The sequence below is a fragment of the Lytechinus variegatus genome, chromosome 1 (assembly GCF_018143015.1).
Source record: "Lytechinus variegatus isolate NC3 chromosome 1, Lvar_3.0, whole genome shotgun sequence".
In the NCBI taxonomy this organism is placed as follows: domain Eukaryota; kingdom Metazoa; phylum Echinodermata; class Echinoidea; order Temnopleuroida; family Toxopneustidae; genus Lytechinus; species Lytechinus variegatus.
In genome coordinates this window covers 17,723,424-17,744,402 of record NC_054740.1, presented here as the reverse complement: position 1 = coordinate 17,744,402, position 20,979 = coordinate 17,723,424, and the positions used below count along the sequence as shown (strand labels likewise).

Below are 20,979 nucleotides of genomic sequence, written 5' to 3'. Positions count from 1 at the left end.
TGGTGACCTGACCCAATATGATGAGTTACAAATTGCACACAACTAAGAAGTCTAAGTTCAACTAAGTCACTTGGATCCAATGTAAAGACAATTCAACATAAAATAATTTGTACAAATGAAGGGAGTTTCTGTTACATTGAAAGGGTCCATGTAAATTGGCTCCATGCAAAGAAATAAAAACTAGTTAAAAATTTGAAATTTCTTTTCACTCCTACTTACAAATCTTTTCTCAATATGATAACTGTTGATAACACAGTTACATTTCTTATAACATATAGGCAATGTTCAATATTATGCATGTATGTCTACCTTTTGTACAATCTTGGGTTTTTTCATCTTATCTTGTATCTTTTATTTTCTTTATTTTTTGCATTTTCTGTAGTTTTCCATATATGCTTCATGCATCTTCATGGAATGGAATAAATCAAGAAATGAAAATGATAAAACAATTGAACACACCTTTGATAGTAATACACTGCTGAAACGTCTTGACACCGTACACAGTATCAACGCCATCATCCATCCAGACTTCTGTAAACAGCTGGTCCATGTCGTGTGTATTCAAAGTCCCGTCAAGGTCAAGGGCAGTCACACTTATAGAAGCACCGGTTGCTATGGTAACATCACCTGTGTAGCGTTTGCTACCAGTGATGGTTTGCGAGGAGGCCGAACGGCTGAAGTAGTAAGTGTCCAAGTCCTGGATATTAACAGTTTGGACGGTTCCATCGTAGTTGACATTCTGAAAAGGGAAGAAAATGATATTTCACATTAGTTGTGCCCTTAATGAGGTCAAAGCTAGCAACATGATGAAACAAAAGACTGCAATATTCGATAGTCACAGTAGAGAACACAACTCCCATGTGAAATGCTTAAGGAGTTTTGGAATATTACTCCACCCTTCTACCAGGAAAAAACAAACATTAGGAAATGAGTGCACAACTATATAAAAAATAAAAATTACATCCCTAGTATCAAACAAACTATTGCTGAACTAGAACATGTTATTTAATTAAAGTCAAAGGACACATTAAATAAATCATTCCTTTAGATATTGGAAAGGCCGCTCCTTTCCAAAATTCTTTTGCAAGGCTTTTGCTAGCATCTATTTTACTTTACAGTCTGGCATCAAGTTCATCCATTTGCATGAATTTCTAAATAATTACTTTTAAAATTTTAAGAAATTATAGTTTTGTAGCATGGGATAATTAGATGATAAATCACATCAACTAACCATTTCAGCAGTAACATCGGAGAGAGTGACGGCTGCGGTAATGGTCTGAACAGCATTCGCAACGTCCGAAGTCACTACAGCACGAGCTTTGAGGTCAGATACATCCACACCATCCACCGTACCTGTTACTGCAAGGTTCCCATTGATGGTTATTCCATCTACAAAGAAAGAAATACAATAAATACACAGTGATTATTCTTTATCTGTGGAACCACCACAGTTACTCATGTAACTTTCATTAAGACAAAGTGTTAGGGTTATGACATAGTTATTACAAAGCTGATCTGTGCTTATCAAGCCTTGCTTTTAAACAGAACACCTCATTCCCATATATCTGATGTTTATAATTCTTTGCTCATGAGCATACTCTTGCAAATTTTTAACCTTATGTTATTGAAATTTTACATGAATGAATGCAATATTCTCGGTTTTTAGTGGAAACAAATATATAAATGAACTAAATGTTAGTGTTTGTAATACATGTAACTCACAGATACTGTAAGGATTATAGCCAATTTTTGTTTAAGATGAAGTTCTCTTGTTTGGTTTAACCCTGGTTAAACTTCAGCGCCTTTCATGGGGTAACCCTCGCTGAACAAAATGTCTTCATACACACACACATGTGTAGTTACATAAATATTGCCTAAAACCACTGATTATACCTAGCTAGAAGGTTCACATTTATGAAATCTTAATTACATAGATTTACATCAGAGGCGAAGAAAATCCACACTTATCACTGGAGACCTTTGTGTTGTGCTTTTAAATACAAAATTTCAGATGGTATAATTACAATTTCTTGGTCAAGATACAAGCAGGAAGATACTTACTTGTAAATGTTTTCCCCTCTGTGATATCCTGATTGCCAACATTCTTTACAACATTATTCCATAACGACAAGATATCGATAGTATTGACCACTACAACATCAATGTTTGCTCCAAAAGATACATCAGCTTCAAAGCTCTTAGAGCCTGTAAACACCTGATCCTAAAATACACAAAATTTAAGACAAGAGGCAACTAAAAGTAATGCATAATGACATTGTTAATTTCATACAGAAAGCCTTCAGTACATGTAATAGGAAATACATGTACATTGCAGAAAGTATTACTCGCTTTCACTTCCTTAGATCAAGAAAGAACTCTAATGAGAAATCACACGTTTGCCAAATATATTTTCCACAGCTTACATGGTTTGCTATATAAGCTCGTTTGTTGTCCAGGGCCCTGTTGCATAAAAGTTACTATTACCATGGTAACGCTGATCAATAGCCAATCAAAATCAAGGATTTAATGAAAGTTACCACTGCATGGCAAAGTTACCATAATAGTATTTTTTATGCAAAAGGGTCCTGGGCCCCATCTTACAAAGAGTTACGATTGATGCGATCAACCACAACTATGGAAAGCCAGCAACGTCCCCATCTAAAATGTGTGTATGTTCAAAATATTTTGTAGATATGTATATTCATACATTCACCGTTTTCATGAAAATTCAAAGTGATTTTCTTTGCTTACAAAGGAAATTGTGCAAATTTCACGTAGAATAAATTATGACATTGGTGGATGTCCATATAGTTGAGGTTGATCGGATCAATTGGAAAGACGGGATCCAGGATTATATTAACTTGCGAGAGATTATTTGTAACTGTCTTTATGTCTTTCTGGATCGGATGCATTTCAGCTTTTGAAGAAAAAAATCTACAAACAGGTACCCAAAGGGGATGAGATTTTAAAGAGAAATGCCAGTAGTTGCAGTAAACATTGATTTCATGAGAAAGTCTGTAAAACCAGGCTTCATTGTCAGTATATCATTGAGGATCTAGATCTGGTAAAGTTACATAAACTGAACTTTGTGAAATCTTGAAATCTACGCTGAAAAATGTTCACACTGAAGATCACCAACACAGATAGGCACACGTGGGACAGGGTATTATTATTGCTTGAATAAAGACCCGACGGAAGTGACCGAATCCGTGCTTATTTTGCTTATTTCTCAGCAATTACACAATTTCTTCCAGAATCCTTTGGCACATATTTTTTATTCATACAAACAGACACTTGGGTGGTCATTATATTAGATTATGTAAAAAGTCATTTTGAGATCGTTACCAATACTGGAATTTATCTTTAACTATACAGATAAAATCATCCTTGCTCTACCTCTACAGAAAACACTCAGCAGTGAATTTGCAATGAGGAAACATGCACAATATTGTTGACATGTTATTACGTACAACACAAATGTTCATATGGAAAACTAGCGGACAGAAGGTCCTCGCTGCACGCGCGCACCCTTATAACACGCAGAATTCCCTGGCATCATACCCCTTTTTCACAAACTAATGTGTATCAAGGACAAGCGTTGATTCAGATAAAATTTCCGCCTCCCTGAAATGAATGTTAACAACTTCTTCTATCAGATGACCATAATTTTTTACATTCAATTGGTAGGAAATATGGCACTTTATTACATTAAAATCACTCAAAACCATCCATAGTCAGGAATATGTATTGGGATAATGGGTTTGGGGGACATTTTTATAGTACCCGGGTGGATTATATCCGTCGTCACATCGCTGGGTGATGATATCAAGAATTTCCGCCCAGTTTATAATAAAGGGCACATTGTAAGGCAAATACTCATGAAAGAATCATGGAGATTGGTTAATAAGGAAATAGTGCACTTTTATCATCAAATCAGAGGAGATTTTCTTTGTGATACTGATGTCCGAAGAGCAAACCTACACTCGGCGTGCATTCAACACATGGGGCTGGACAGAGCTTTTGTGTACGTCGGTGTGTTGTTCGAGTCACAGCGGTTTTCTAGCTCTTTCAATTGCAGTGCTGAATATTTTATTAGGAATATATAAATATATATACCTTGTCAGTCCGAACTATGGATATAAATATATCAGATACCATTATTTTTGCCAACAAAAATCAATTTTATTCTCTGAAAGTTGGATATGTCTCTGAATAATATTGTGACGGGTCCATTATGTATATGAGGGGTGCATCCTAGCTTATCACTGCATTGGTAAGTCTGAAATTTAAGTTTTGCTTATTCATTTAACTTTAAATGATGTTTTATATGTTCAAACAAGGATTATTTATGAAATTGACACAAGATATTGCGAATCAACGCTGAAACATTATTTGTGAAGACATTTTATCCCTCTGTAATGCTATTTCCCCCATAAAGCCGCAATGGAACATTCTGCACCACTAGTCATACGATGATCGCGAGGTCTGCAAACGTCGTCTGCTATGTTTTTTACATGTCCGGTACACTGTATGCAAGTTTTCGATATGGCTATACACATACAAGTATTGTTGAATTGGTAATATTCTTTTCATTCACTAAGTGTGCAAAGGTGGACGGATAATGGTGATCAAGTAACATCAGAGACAGGTGATAGAAGAGGGGTATATATGTTAATGCTATAGGTTGTTCCTTACTGCTACACTTGATATGGCTACATCTCTTCGGATGACAATCCCATCTACTGATCCCGTAACAGTCACATCATTCTCAGAATCCACATCAGATAATGTGATAGGCACTGGAAGACAAACAGAAAGAATGCTAATTATGAAGACATTCAATTTTAGCAAAAGGATGTTTGAACGCAATTATATATCTATTCTTTGTTTTCATTGTCCATTGATATTACTCTCTCTCCCTATCTCTTTATCCCCCCCCTTCCACTTCTCTCACATCTCAGGTAACTTTCATCCTCCGACCACACGCTTTAAACAAACACCAAACATCAACTTTGTGTCAAGAAAAAAGTAACATCTTTCCAGTGTTAGTCCACACAACCAATTTCATTCATTAACATATCAAGAAAACCCTGAAACCAAATATATAGGTATAAAGAAGCTGAGAATTCTGACACCTTTGCCAGCATAATCAGTTTCTTTCACAAATTAGGCAATTCACTACTGAAACCATACAGTCCCTATACAAAGTCTGAATAACAGAATTCAGTAATCAATAAGTTAACCAAAGGTTTAACCTCCTGACCTGTATCCAAGGATGCTTTAACCTCATTACTTATATCCAAGGAAGCTGATATTCTATCATGTTTGAAAACCCATCCCCACTAAAAAATATTAACCTGTTCCCTACTGAAACCAGACAGCCCATATAAAAAGTCTGAATGAATGGTGAATTCAGTAATCAATGGCTTTATAACTAAGCCTTTAACCTCCTAACCTGTGTACGAAGAATCTGTAGTCTTTGCTGAGTCTGCCCACATATCCTCAAGGACCAATGTGTTGACGGTACTAGTCACTGAGACATCATCCTCTATCTTAACATCAACAGTTTGAACCTGGCCTATAACTTCCTGGGTTGTGTCTTGGGTCAAGACCGTGTTAAAGAAGCCAGGAACACTGATACCATCCACATTATCTGTTTGATTTTCGATGAGAATATACATTAGTGATGGTGTTTGTGAGAGAGTTTTTCTACCAACCCTCATCAAGTAAAGACAAAATATATGTACTTGGCATCCTACAGGGATCGGTGGTCCCATTCTCAACAATATGGATCAATAATAATAAATACTGTATATAACCAGTTATGAAAATACCTGATTTTCTTATTTACTATACAATCGGATGTATCCATCTACGTTTGCTAGTTCGTGTTTCATGACTTGCCCTGAATACTGTACACAGATTCTTGCACAATAGCGCCATCTCCCGGTGAAATAATGACGTTGCGTTTTTGTTAGTATCAATCCCAAGCAAGCACGCATGCTATATGTCCTCTTTTGAGCACTGAGAGCTGTGACATGTTGCCACGCAAGGTTAGGGGGAGGAGGGAGGGATAGCAGATGGATACATCCGATTATATCGTAAATAAGAAAATCAGGTATTTTCATAATTTACTTAAATAATTGTGATGTATCCATCTACTTCTGCTAGATTAGCACGGATAATGCAGGAGGCATGTCAACAAGGAAGTAAAAGTTTGAGGGAGATGTTGATGTGGAGGCCACGGCGTTCAGAGCAGATGAAGCAAAATGCTCCTCGCCTGAAGAAGTGTCTTTCAAATAGAAAAATGTGAAAGAGTTGGAGGAATGCCAAAAAGCTGCCTCCAAAATGTTGTCAAGTGGGACACCATGAAAAGAGGCCCAAGACGTGCCAATACTTGTTGTATCATGAGCTTTCGGCCTCGCATCAGAAAGTACCACATCTGGGCCCACTGCTTGAATCGCTTCAACATTCCAGGGAGAAATAGTGTCGCGGGAAGCTGCCGAGAAGGTTTGCGTGAAATAACAAAAAGTTGATCTGAATAACGGACCTCTTTGGTTTTGTCTAATTACCACTTCAATGCCCGGACATGGCACAAAACATTGTCTTCTGAGACAGAGGAGAAAATAGACAGTGGACTTAAGAAAACCTTGACCCTGCCAGATGTCATGGTCTAGTTCTTCGCAATAAAGGACACGAGTCGGTATTTAACGGACCCCGTGCTTTTCCCACCTAATATGGCCAGGGAAAATACATAGCGCATGCAGTGAGCTTTGCCTCTGGCCCTAGGCGATTGCAATCAAGAAAGCTGTCTTGATCGCGAGTTTATGGAGCGATGCGGTAGCTATAGGTTTAAACGGCGGTTTGGATAAGGCATTAAGGACCTTAGGGAGACTCCAAGCAGGTGCAAGTTTCCTACTAGGAGGCTTGATAAAGAAAGACTTCAAAAGTCTCGTAAGAAGGCTAGAGTTCAAAACACAAGCCATAGGAAAACATGGAATGAATCACATCGATAGCTGAACGATAGCCTCTAATATTTGACACAAGATCTGCCACTGTCATATAAGAAAATGTGGAAGTCTGCGACTCAGCTTAATGGGGTCTTCACAGTTCGACTGAATTATAAAGTCACTGTGTCAATTCCCTGTGACTTTCGGCAAAAAATTGTGCCACACAATTTGAGAGGCCTAAGGATCTAGCATCCTGCCCGATAGCAGCCATGAGGTTAAGTGAAGACACGCCGGACTCTGATAAAGAATGCCCGAGAGAGGCTGCGATATAATGTCTACCCTCCGAGCAAGGGGAACAGGTTCCCCGGTATGGAGGGATAGTAGCTTGGGTAGCTTTGTCCTCCTTGATCTTTTGGAGGACTCGTGGCATCAGAGCTAGAGGGGAAAAGGCATCGCCACTCATGCTCCTCCGGTGAATTGAGAATGCGTCCAGGGTGAATGTCTCTGGTTCTCTCACCCATGCACAGAGTTTCGGAAGCTTGGAAGTCATGAATAGGTCCACTTCTAACGTAGCCCATGCCGACCGGAGGGACCGAAAGACATTGCAATGGAGGAACCATTTGCTGGGCAGGCAACGACCCTAGGATAGAAAATCTGCAATCAGATTTTCTTTGCCCAGGAGGTAGGCACAATAGATATGATCGAGTAGGCTCAACACCAAAGCCAGAGCTCCTGATCGCCCTGTCAGTGTGACGGAGGCAGTTGAAAACTGCTCGCATCTCAAACACATTGATATGTGGACGGATGGGAAGGTGCGACCAGTCCCCCACCACCACTTTGCCTGAACAAAGGCCGCTCTCACCCAAGAGGGAAGCATCCCTGTTTACCGATGCGGAAGGGGGCGGTGTGCCTTGCACCAGAAAGGACTCGCGGGTCCACTGGGCTAGATTGGCTTTGATTGCCACTGAAAGTGTGATCCAAGTCAGAAGAAAGCTCACTGCCAGGCCTGCAGTGACATAATAGGAGCCGCTGAAAAGGCCTCATGAAACAGGTGGCAGTCGGATAGAATGTCAACTAGACTGGCCATATAACCAAGCAGACATAGCCACGTTCGAGTCCTCACTCTCCATGAGGAGCAGAGAGAATGAGCAAGGGTAGTATTGGCCCGAATCCACTTGGACTGAGCCTAGTGATCTGGGTTGGCAATATCTATAACTGTGCCAAGATATGTGGCTTTACGAACCCTAGCTCCTATGTTACACAAAGAAGTAGAGATAGACGGGAGTGAAATATAGCCTCGGAATGAGCAACTAAGAGCCAGTCATCAAGGTAAACAAAGAGCCGCAACTTCGTAAGTGCGTGTCTAGATCGGAGAACACTTAGGTGAATGCCTGGGGTGCGGGCTGCAGCCCAATGGTAAAGCGCTATATTGGTATGTTGAAGCGCGGAATCATAACCCTAAAAGGTTGCGAGACCTTGGATGTACTGGTATATGAAAGTATGCGTCTTTCGAATCCAAGGAAACCGCCAGATCAGCTGGTTCCAATGACAGTAGGATGGACGCTAACGTCTCCATCCTGAACCATTCTTGCGAGATAAACGAATTGATTCTCTTCATGTAGAGAATAACTCATCTTGCCCGAACGCTTGCTGATTATGAAGATCTGGGACAGACACAGATGTGCATGATCCGTCATGATTTCTACCGACTTTTTTTCCAACAAAAAATGCTACTTCTGTTGCAATGTGTTGCTGGTGGAGGGCAGGGAAGGGGCAAGACGGATCGAATAAAAGCATCGTCCGTCAAAGCCTCCCACATGGGGAGGAAGTGACAGAGCGGACCGCTGACTGGGCCTAGCGTTTGGGCAAACCCGTCAAAAGGCACGTTTGGCCTTGGCTGGTGCCTTAGAAGCAGGGCAGCTGCCCCTACTACTGGTGCCATGTACACTCAGAGGTCTGGAACATGAGTTGATCACAACTGAGGTAGGTGCCCAAGGCTGTGTAGCAGCTCGGGGGCGTCTCGGGGGAGCTACTGATGGTCTTCAAACGGAAGACGTCCATGGAGCACTGGCAGCGTGTACATGGTACATGAGGTCCGGTCAACAGAGAAAATGATACTTAAAAACAGGCTAAAGCCGTGCTCTTGGATAACAAAGCAAAAACCAGAACTAAATTGAACTGCAGTAGAATAAAGTCTGAATTTAAAGCAAATAAACATTTGACCGAAATTCAAACGCAATTTGCAAGTGTAAGTAAAGCACTTGGCTTTCTTGGAGCACTATCAAGAGACGTCCTAAGGCTCCAAGGGCGAAGAAAAAAAGAGGACATTTAACATGCGTGCTTGCTTGGGATTAATACTAATGGAAGTGCAAGGTCATTAATTAGTTCACTGGGAAAATCTGTGTGCAACATTCGAGGGCAAGTCATAAAACATAGCAATTATTGAAGTAAATTGGGTAATTATGATTTGATGATCAAAGGGTATTAAACTTGAGGTCTATTCACATACAAATATGAGTTGGATACAAAATGCCTCACGCACATAAACAATATTTCCTGTATGTCATCATCAAAACAATGTCCACAAAAAATCATTAATTTTCTAAAATAACACAAAGATGGGTAATAAACCTACCATTGAAGTCAACATCAGTGAAAGATGGAGCTGCAGAGAATGTCTTGACACCATCAATATCTTGATCTCCTGTGATGAAGACTGCATCATCGTACATATCAGAGACATCCACCGTTCCAACGGTACCAGTGACTACAAGGTTGTCTTCAATGGTCAGAGTCGCAAAGGTTTTACTTCCTGCTACTTCCTGTACACCTGAAAAGTTCATTATTAAATTTAATTAAATATTAGACCATTGGATTTATGTATGTACGATTGCAAAAAAGTATCTTTCTTTTTCTCAGACTTCAAAAATGTATTCTAAATATCATAAGTATCAGAATCATAGCAATAATGATGGATAGATCTTTACAAGCAGACTCAACTGACAAATTCAAACCTATGTTAAAAACTCACCTTTTTGTTCAATAGATCGTCCTTAGCATAAGCTACTTCAGCTGTCTACTTTCAACTGTCAACATGTATAATTTAATTTTAACTGAAATTTCTTGTCTTCCTATTTATTTTCCTTAAGCGCTTAGAGACATTCTTTGTGATAAGCGCTATATAATTGATGTTAATTATAATTATTACATCAGTTACAGCTTTTTTATTTTTTTTGTAAAAATTGATTTGTAATTCTTTTCTCTGAATCAATAATATCAGAATTTTTTTTTTATCAAGATGGAACCCGAGGCAACTGTAACTGATTCTCACCGATTATAAGTTTTCTAATCAGCCAGAAAATTATCAACTCCCAGCCTCTCAATTTAGTCTGATATCAATTTGGTCTCTTACCGTTTGGTCTACTTACCAATTGGTCTAATGTAAACTTGGGCCAATGGTCACTTTATCTAATGATGTCAAAGTAAACTTGTCAATTCATCTAATATGTTGCTCCATTTTATCTCTGTCTGGCTTATTCAAGGTTCATCTACTCATAAAGGCACAGCATTGTTGGACCAAGGAAAAAAAAAAGTAATTGAGCTCGGTGGCACTGTAACCAAATTATGATTACCCATAGAACTAGTTGATATGAGATTAGACCATGTAGGATGATAGGCCTAACAAATATTGGGCAACGCCAGATCAGCCCCATAACACAAATTATAGCAATTGATTAAAAAGTCGATTACTGAAACAATCAATCCCATCAATCAATTGCAAATCTTTCAGTCACAGGGCTGGGTGGCAAATTCAGCCCACAGACATACCTGAACATTTCAGAGTGTCACTTGCTACTGACGATACGTCTTCATCATTTAAGTCCCCAGAGAGCACCAAGTTACCATCGACAGAAAAACTTGTTGACGCTGTCACAGTCTGGGTGAACGAGGTATCGCTGGTGATTGTTTGATCACCAGTGACTGTTACAGCATCATCCAAGTCAATACCTAAATATTGAGAGAGAGAATACCAGGTATTCACATTACAATATCATATACTGTTTGTAGTTGTGCTAAACAAAGAGTGAGGGATTCCAACTCAAATTCAGATACTATTGAACAATAATAGTCCTGTTATCTTTTACACAAACTGATAAGTGTTCGTCGAGATATCTAGTGTGAAATCCTGAATTCCATGTTTAAAACACAAATAAATCTTGACATAAAAAGGGTCAGGGGATTTTTTTTTCATAAATCAAAGAAAATTTGTTTTTTAAAAATCATGTTAAGTTTGGCATTTCTTCTAAAAGCACAAAGTAAGCAACCACTTAAAGCCTGTCATAAGATTCCCCCATAACCAGGGAATTACAATGCTTTCAATTGACTTGACTTGTCTAAAAACCTGGGATATTCAATAACCAAGCCAACTTCCTTCTAGTATATAACCTACCATCAATATCACCGGTTACACTTAAGGTCGATCCAATTACGACATCATTGCTGAAATCCCATGACCCCGAGACAGACACCGCTGTTGAATCATCCAGCTTGACTGCATCGCTGTAGAGTCTATCAATGGGGACATCATTGATGTTGGACGTTACCTGGATATTGTCACTGGATGTCACTGCAGAGAAGGACTTGGCGCCACCGATCGTCTCCTCGGTTCCTTGAGTGACGAGATCAGAGAGAACGAGGGTTTCTCCGAAGGTGTACAAGGTGTTGGTGGTGATTGTATCCTGGAACTGAAGAGAGCATGATGAAATGATGAGTTATTTGAAGAAATGCTGAATCCACATTTGACCAAAGACGCCATGCCATGGATCTTTATTATGGTAACACAATTATAAACATCACATGTGATCATATTTTCTATGAGCATTGAGACATCACTTGAACAGGGTAATTCCAAAGTTCATAGGGATTGTATAAAAATCATGCAATACCAGCGTAGTTGCCCTGCATCTTCTTCAGCTTCTATATAGAATTTCTTTAAAAAGCAGCTAAAATTGTGAAAGTACATTTTGCCTCACAAACATAATGGCAAAACTGGACGATGCGGAATCAGTCCACAGGTTGTGATTATCAGACCAAGAAATGGTAAAGAAAACCATGAAGTAATAAGTGGGAGGGATCTCCTCACCTCAAACTTTATCTTATATCTCTTTTCCTATTATTTGCTTTTCTTCCAGCAAGACCTCCTTTAACCATCGTTCTCTCAAATATGCTTTTCAATATTTTTCCTTCTGATCCCCCCCAAAAAAAACCCTCATTACCATACCGTACTTCAATATCTCCACAAAAATCAGAATTTCTCCATCCTTTCACTCTCAAACGAACTTCCCAATTTTTCCTTTCTGACCCCTCCCCCACTTGTCACTTGCCACCATCACAATTATTACCATTATATCTCAACATCCCACTAAAATCCAGATTCCTCCATCCTTCCCCTCTCAAATTATTATTTCAATTTTCCTGTTCTGACACCCCCCCCCTCCCCCGATCATCACAATCCATATAACCACACAATACCTCAATATCTCCACTGAAATCCAGATTTCCAGTTGAACCCAGGTTGCCACTACTGAGTTTGATGGCATTATCATCTAGATCATTGATATCTACTGAATCGATGTCGTCAGTCACTGTTAGCGTCCCTTCGATGTCCACGTTCTTTGCAAAGGTTTTTGATCCTGTTAAAAAGATCAATCAATGAAATATGTCTTCTTCTTATTTAACATAGATATATTACAACTGAACATGGTACATAATTTGGAACAAATACAAACATATACAAATTATAGATGAAGACATATGATTAAGTATTGGAACGAATTTATCTAATAAACGAAAGTGAAAAAGAAAGGCAAGGAGACTTCAAGAAAAAATATGTTTAAGGTCCCTAATTGCAATTTATCACCTAAAATGAATAAAATATAGTTAATGCTCTTCAAAATGCTGAAGTAATAAAAAGAATGCATAAAAGAGAGCAAAGTTAATCAATGATGGTAATGAACAATGTAATTCAAGAAAATGGATGTTATTCTTATAAGCAAAGTAGGGACCGAGTCCAGATTGAACAAGATTGTTAGTTTACATTATGGAATGCTATTTTACTTTCTGAAATACCATGCAGAAGATTTTCTAATGGATTCAAATGTCATTATGATGCTCATGTAATTCTTTCTATTTGATTGGAAAATGATTTTGAGAGACTTTCCATAGGAGGATTACATGAAGTGACAACAGGCACTTTATGAATCGAGTGCATTTTGTCACACCAATCTTGTAAATTCATAAAAATGAGCTTTCAGAATACATCATCATCATTTATTATTATTATTATCAGCAAATGTCTTTTTAATATAAGAAAACAACCCTCATCCCTAACAAATAAAGCTGCAACTGACCTGTAATTGTCTGGTCTCCATAGTTCAAGACAGTATCTGGAACCGTCGTCTTCAGGTTGACACCATCAACCCTGTCCTTTATGAGGGTGGTATCATTGAGGTAGATGTTGCCACCAAACTCAATACTTCCCGTCATTTGCTGAACTTTCTTGGTGTTCTTAGGAGCTGTGAGTAGCAGGTCAAGGTTGTTGTATGGATCTGGGTGAAATCAATAAAAGTCATTCAAAGCATAACTCAATTAGTAGCAGTGAATGATAATGTCAAGAGAAATTCTTTAAGTTACCATGCCATCATAGGTTCTAGCTAAGTTCTGTCATAGATTTACAAACAAAACACTGTGAGATAATGGAATTTAGATTTTAAATATTGAAATCCAAGAAGACAGAAAATCACCAACCAAGATAACTCACATACAGTCATTTCGACACAGCTTAAATACACCACAGTCTCTCGTGGTTTATGTGAAAATGTTGGCAACTAAACGCAGTTTGGCTGAATTTGTATTGTTTTCAATGCATTTGTACAATGTGTATTTTACATTGAAATGGAATTGAAAGCTAGCAATGTTTGACTTACTGTTGGGGTCATCTTACTGAAAAACCCCCAGATGAATAAATGAATATACAAATTATTATAAAGACCGTACGATCCACATGCTTTACCTATGATCAGCTTCAGTACAGTGATAGGGTGGTGATGCAATCAGCGTTATCCATGTGTATCTTGGCAATGTTTCATAGGTAGTTTTAGCAGTGATTTTCACTTATTAATTTGCTCTATGCCAATTAGAACAGGGAAAAATCACTGACTATATGTTTGATGGAATGGTCCCTTGATGGACAGCTACTTACCAAGAGCATTGATGTTATTGATATGATCTCGTAGGGTAAGAGACTCCAAATAGAGATCACTTGTAAACTGCAGAGGTCCTGCCATGTGAACCAGGTTAGGATCATCAATCAGAACGACATCAAACGGAAAGTTCAACTTATCTACTAATCCATCAACAGTGACGTCGCCCTCTACAGTCAGTGGGGAGGTGAAGGTATATGTCGCTGTAAGCATTAGGATGAAAACAGAGGGAATTTCAAATGGAATATATTGCCCCTTGTACAAATGATCCGAGCTTGAATAGCAAGTTTGCTTCAGAATTCTAGAAGCATATGAAAAAGACAAGGAAATTTCTGATTTGTTATGAAAAACATTTTTCTTTTCTCCAAAGAATGCCAATAACTGCAACAATTTGTTTTTTCTGTTCTAGGTGGAAAAATCACATACTTGGTCAAAGGACAGTTTGCCACCATGTAATTTTGTTGAAAATCTCCTACACATATGAATACGCTGCAAAATTAGCCACTGTAATTGCTCTTGAGAGTAATATAAGATATAATTTGAAACAAAAAGGTGGGTGATGAGGCCCCTACATAAGAAACCTACATTTGATCTTTGAGACTACCCTTCCCAAAGCCACCCCCATCCCTCCTTCATACATAATGACTAAATGACTAAAGTGTACCAGATACATCCTGCTCTACAGTCTTGCGTAGTATGTTAGCATCAAGGTCTTCAATGTCCACTCCGTCCACTGTATTCCCATCAGTGACCGTTAGACCAGCACCCATGGTCACTGCACCATTGAATGTCATGGGACCTGAAGGGTCAAGAGAAAAAACAAATCAACCAATAAAAATCATTCAATATACCTATATATTTTTCTCATGCTGTATTTTGACCAGGAGACCGTTTCATGAAAGTTGTCAGCACTGACAAGTTGTCTTTCTCCGACAGTTACCATAGTAACAGTCAGAGGCCAGTGCCTTTCAGCCTCTCAAAACCAAGGATTTCACTGAAATTGTCAGCACTGACAATTCAGTCAGTGCTGACATCTTCCATGAAACACCCACCAGTATGCACATGGCACAAGTTGGTTAGGTGGAGGGAACATCAAGCCCAGTAAGGTTTAAAAAGAATTTCAATACTGCATGAGAGACCCATTTTGATTGGTTCCTGATTAATGTTTTCAACAAAATGTGCCTGCAACTATGATCTTGATTAGTCATTGGCATTTAGCTTTTGGTTGCAAACCCATTATTTTTTACGGATCTAAGTTTACTGTGATTCAAGTTTGCTCCCCTCTTCACTGGCCATAAACTGATGCACTGGACAGACTGCTACTAAAATTGCATTTGTATGTAAATGATCTATCATTTTATGTATTAATATGGATTTGCACTTCATACGAATGTGTTTTGAAGTGCGTAATAAATAATAAACTAACATATTGCTACTGAAGCAACACAGAGAGGTACCGAATGCGTTGCTTTCATTAGCTCTAAAATATGATATTTTTAAAAAACTCAAATGTGCGTTTTTTAATAGAGAACAGGTACAGTAGCGCTATATTTAAAATGATAAAAGTTTGTAACATATTTTGCTTTATTCTAATAGCATAATAGCCTGCATTGACAATGACAAGGTTCTGAAAAAACAGAGTTAAAGGAGAATGAAACCATTGGAACAAGATAGCTTGTGTGAAAACAGAAAAATAAAAAAACAGATCAACAAAAGTTTGAGAAAAATCAGACAAATACTGAGAAAGTTATGAGCATTTAAATATTGCGATCACTTTTGCTCTAGAGATAGCAAATTGGCAATGCGACAAAGATGTGTGAAGTCACTGATGAACAACTCTCCCCATTACTTTAGTATATATTTCACTTGAATTGCCTCTTTTATCACATCTATCCATAGATCATGTGTTCTTTCTACATGAGGGCATGTAATACATATTTTTTAAGAATACATCATGGATAAAGAGTTTGCATCATCATAAGAAAAAGCAAAAAGAGACATTTTAAGGGTATTTTATAGTCCACCAAAGGGAAAGTTGTTCATCAGTGACATCACACATCTTTGTCGCATTGCCAATGGGAGGATCTCCATAGCATTAGTGATTGCAATATTCAAATGCTCATAACTTTGTCATTATTTGTCCGATTTTTCTCAAACTTTTTTTTATTCTTATTCTTTGATTTTTCTGTTTCTACACAAGCCTATTTGTTCCAAAGGTTTCATTCCCCTTTAATAAAAAGAAGTTGCATTCAATTGTCAGTAGAATTTTCATCCTTAAATCAATCACAAATCATACAATTGATTGCAAACAACATTGGTGGATGGTCAGCTTGTTTACAACATCACAATGCGCTAAATTGTGATTGAAATTTACAATCCATTGCAAATAAGATTTTTGGAACAACTTGGAGACACTTTAATCAAACATCATCTCTTGTCCCTTACCGGTGATATCATGGTCCCCGGCAAGATAAACAGCTTCATCTTTGAGCTCTGATAGATCCACACCATCCACCATACCAGTAACAATCACATTCTCAGTAGCTGTGATTGAAGCGCTGAAGGTATATGATCCACTCACTGTCTGAGTTCCTGTGGTCTGCAGGACGGTCGTCGTTGTCAGGGTGACACCGTCAACGGTTCCATCAACATCAATATCTCCTGCAAGCATAAGGTTGTGAATGGTTATGAGCAAAGTATTTGTTGAAAATGACTTCAATCTCATTTTTGTTACATGCTATTTATCTGTATTTTCCACTTCATATCAAAGTGCAAATGGGTACTGGTAGGAAGAAATACCATAAATGCTTTAGTATTTGGTCAACGACAATTAAAGTAAGAAAGCCTTTTTTTCACTTTCTGACTGGATACTTGAGCTATGATCTTAAAGTACTATTTGAGTCTTTGTGGCTTTAACGCAGGAGCTTATGTTCTTGGCATGAACCAAAAAATCAAAACTGAATTTCAAGATGTAAGAGACATTCGTCTGTCAGCCGAATACAAAAAAATTAGGTTTGCCAAAATTTGCATGGGCAAACTCATGACAATGCAACAAAATGTTCATGACATCAAGAATTTGGAAAATTTTCTTGAAAGCTGATTAAATACATGTTTACTAGCATACACAGCTAAACACTACAAACTTCTGCAAATCTTAGTCGCACTATACAGCCAGTGTTCTTACCATTTGCAGTTATTAAACCAGTAAATGTCTTGACTCCTGTAATGGTGTGGTCTCTAGAGAGTGTGACTATTTCCGTCATATCTACATCATCTACCGTACCTGTCGTAGTCAGTTCTCCCGTCACATCGATGCCTCCACTAATGGTCAAGGTGACAGATATATCCTAGAAAGGAGAGTGATTTACTATCATCACAATGATCTCGTGAATTTCACTTGAGGCTCCTTACCTAAAGTATGTGCCATGTCATTTAGCAGAAAGGCATTAAAGCAGATACAAACCAGCAGCCATCTAATGTCCTTAAAGCCTGTGAATAGCTTTGGTAAAGGGTCAATAATGTGATTGATAATCGAATATCCTCTAATATGACAGTCTTACTGAAGCGTAGAGACCGTTAGATATTTTTCCAACTGCACTTCTCTGAGAAAATTTCAAATATTCAAATCTTGGATAAATAGCGCCCTCTCTCGGCGATGCTTGTTTTAAATTAAAAAAATGGGCATTCAAGCACTTATCTTATGAATTTAGTGATTAGATATCCAAAAGTTACAGACAAAGAACATATCTTGAAAGTTTCAGCCCATTCCATGATTTGGAATAGGATTTAATTGAAAGACAAAAACACAAAGATATTTTAATTTGATCGGGTGACCCGATCAAGTTAAATTTCCATGTAAAATCGCAAAATTTATCCTGTAAAACACATTTTCATTTCATATCCTCCACATCATAACTGTTATAGGGCATAGGCCTATCCATTCATATTAGCTAGCAATGAATTGGAATAGTGATAGGTGCATTTTGGTGGATTTACCAAAACTATACACAAGCTTTAACTACCTAAATCTGGCAAGGTTGCTAACCCATAACACATTTACAACATGATAGCAACTACCTTTCCTCTCAAAACAATTTTTTTTTCTCTTAACAAACAAAATTGTATTCTAATTTATTCTCTTGAATATTAATAGTTACATGTATCTCAAATGTATATTTTAAGACTAGCTATTCATAACGAACAGTGAATGAGAGACCACACACATTTCGCTCTGTTCTTTGAATGGTCTCACAAAGTAAATTTCCTGCATTCCACATAGTATTGACTATGATGAGATACCAGGATTAGTGATGAAAAGGCGCTGGGCAGAACTTCATAAAAGATACTGTTCTTACTTTTAGTAATGTGTTTTATCAAAATTTACAAAAAAAAAGAAAAGAATATATTCTATCTGAATGTTGACTACTACTATTAGAATGATGTAGGCCTACTGCTTTATTACGAAAAAAGCAATAGAAATGACAGAGTAAAAAATCATAGAAAATTACTATTTCATAAATACATCTATTAATAATTTTCACTGATGATTGTTATAATATTCCAAAATTCAAACTTGTCATTTACCCTAAATAAAAAGCAAAATCAAGAAATGCTCCACTTAGTTCCCCAATGACAATGCGATTTGAATCACTTTATTTCTACAGCTTTTACAAATACAGAAACTAGATTTGCTTTAAATACCCTGTAGGCCTACTGACCAAAGTTCATGAGAAAATGTTAAAATTTGAATTTTTCTTTGAACTGTACACATTTGAAACATTGAAATTTTATGTCTGTACACCCTTGCCCCATTAACTACAAAAGAATTTTATAGTATGAATGATACTTACTACATCAGCAGTTTTGTCTATATATTCATCATAAAGATCCTGAACATTGATATCAGTGTTCACAAAGTCAGAGGTTACAGTGAGGGTCGAAGGTGAAGGGTCACCCACTGCATTAAAGGAAGCAAAAGTCTTTTGACCTGTGAACAAAGAGTACAAATAATACTGGAGATATAAACAAATGATCACTGCATGCATTCTTCATCCATTTTGATTGGTAGCATGCTTTATCAAAGATAATACTGCCGTTCCGCGAAATTAAGGATTATACTAATCCAATTTATAGTTTCACATTAAATACAGATGCCTAATGCAAGATTGTGCTAATGTGATGATTAATTCCAATGTTAGCTGCAAAGCTCACACAATTGAGACCCAATAAGATATTGAATAGGTATGTTTTTCAATCACTTATCAGATATTTCTTCTAAAACTTCAAAATCATGACACTTGAATATAAATTTTCCAGTAGGTAAAGGTCTGTAAGACATCATACCTGAGACCGTCTGAGGGGATGTATTTAATAGAACTGTATTAGGAAGTTCAGTCTCCATAGTAGAAATCATTCCAGCATTTGTGTCCATCTTTCCAATGATCCTTGCCAACTGGGCTTTCTCAGCATTCGTCAAGACCTGATCATCTTTAACTTCAACTATATCAATGAAATATTGAGGGAAAAATGAATAACTTGATTTCAGGTGAGTAATAATGATTGTGCATTTATATTGCACAATTTCTATAAGTATTATATATTCAACTGCGCATTACAATACTGAAAATGTGAAATAACAAGATAAGTAAACAAAAGTACAACTGAGTTATAATCAAATAAGTACTGCATATATTATTTTTTTTGCACAGGACATCTGAGTAGGACGGTTCTTAGATCATGTTGACTGAATTACAGGTTCCTTTCTCAAATTGATCACATGATGACAAAATATCGTGAGAGGAAATAAACCCCACTATAAAAAACACCTAAATCACTTAATGCCAGTTATTTAAGTATCTAAACATGTTTCTTTACCTCAATGGGTTAAAAAATAATTAAAATGCAGTGACAGTGAGTGGGGAGGGGGTGGTACATGCAAAACATTGTATACAAAGCTGGATGAGTGTATTATTAGGCAGTGTTTACCTATCTAGCTAGGAATTCCAGTGGGTATTGCAAAACTGTGTTTTTTAAATCATGTACTCTGTTGTATTTGTTAAGATCTCATTTTTACTTGCTTATTTGTTGTTTGTAAATATATATCCATCCAGAGGAACTGTTGCTGGGCTAGCACCATGAGCATCTCTGGATGGTGTGTGTGCGCTCAATAAGATATCACAATTATTATCATTATTATTATTATAGAAATATGAAAGTTTAAAATCTCAAAAGCTACATTTTGAACTTTTGTGACAATCAACCAAAAAGGGGGTATTTTTTGTTAAATAATATACAAACAGTAAGACTTAGAATATTCACTTTACCCCACATCCACTAATTTTTCAGACAGTTCACAATCCAATGTTTTTAATCTGCATGTAGAGCACTCTAGCACCTTGAGCACTCTACAGAATGGATTTGACACTATGTCAGTCCCATATAATTACTATCTAATACAAAGATATAATCAATTATTGCAATTGATTGCAACTTTTTTTGTAACTGATGAGTAGTGTACTTGCAGATTATTCTTATTTTCATTTAAAAGAGTTCTTTGAGAATTTATCTTACAAACTCAGGGATTTGATATTAAAGTGATCGGTTAACATTGGTTTGACTTTTAAAAAATCTGAGCTAGAAGGTCACACTTGTCACCTGTGTCTGTGATATGTTGCAAAAATGAAGCCCAGAAAAAAATTGCGTTCCAAAATAATTAATTAGTGCTTCAAAAATTGAAATATAAAGTGACCGGAAACACTATCTTAATT

The 20,979-nt window shown here is 37.3% G+C and overlaps 1 protein-coding gene across 1 annotated transcript in view; it reads right to left on the bottom strand.

Moving 5' to 3' along the window:
* The window catches only part of LOC121407726, a 67,090-nt gene that overhangs the window by 10,465 nt on the left and 35,646 nt on the right, over window positions 1–20,979 (bottom strand). Inside the window, exons 9-24 of the mRNA XM_041598921.1 lie at window positions 19,556–19,711; window positions 19,063–19,199; window positions 17,397–17,559; window positions 16,658–16,873; window positions 14,877–15,011; window positions 14,212–14,415; window positions 13,361–13,558; window positions 12,483–12,643; window positions 11,401–11,695; window positions 10,779–10,958; window positions 9,586–9,780; window positions 5,456–5,653; window positions 4,696–4,799; window positions 2,062–2,221; window positions 1,232–1,389; window positions 460–739 (exon numbers count right to left, since the gene is read on the bottom strand). Coding sequence (XP_041454855.1) covers window positions 460–739; window positions 1,232–1,389; window positions 2,062–2,221; window positions 4,696–4,799; window positions 5,456–5,653; window positions 9,586–9,780; window positions 10,779–10,958; window positions 11,401–11,695; window positions 12,483–12,643; window positions 13,361–13,558; window positions 14,212–14,415; window positions 14,877–15,011; window positions 16,658–16,873; window positions 17,397–17,559; window positions 19,063–19,199; window positions 19,556–19,711 — 2,940 coding nt within the window. The remainder of the gene's footprint in view (window positions 1–459; window positions 740–1,231; window positions 1,390–2,061; window positions 2,222–4,695; window positions 4,800–5,455; window positions 5,654–9,585; window positions 9,781–10,778; window positions 10,959–11,400; window positions 11,696–12,482; window positions 12,644–13,360; window positions 13,559–14,211; window positions 14,416–14,876; window positions 15,012–16,657; window positions 16,874–17,396; window positions 17,560–19,062; window positions 19,200–19,555; window positions 19,712–20,979) is intronic.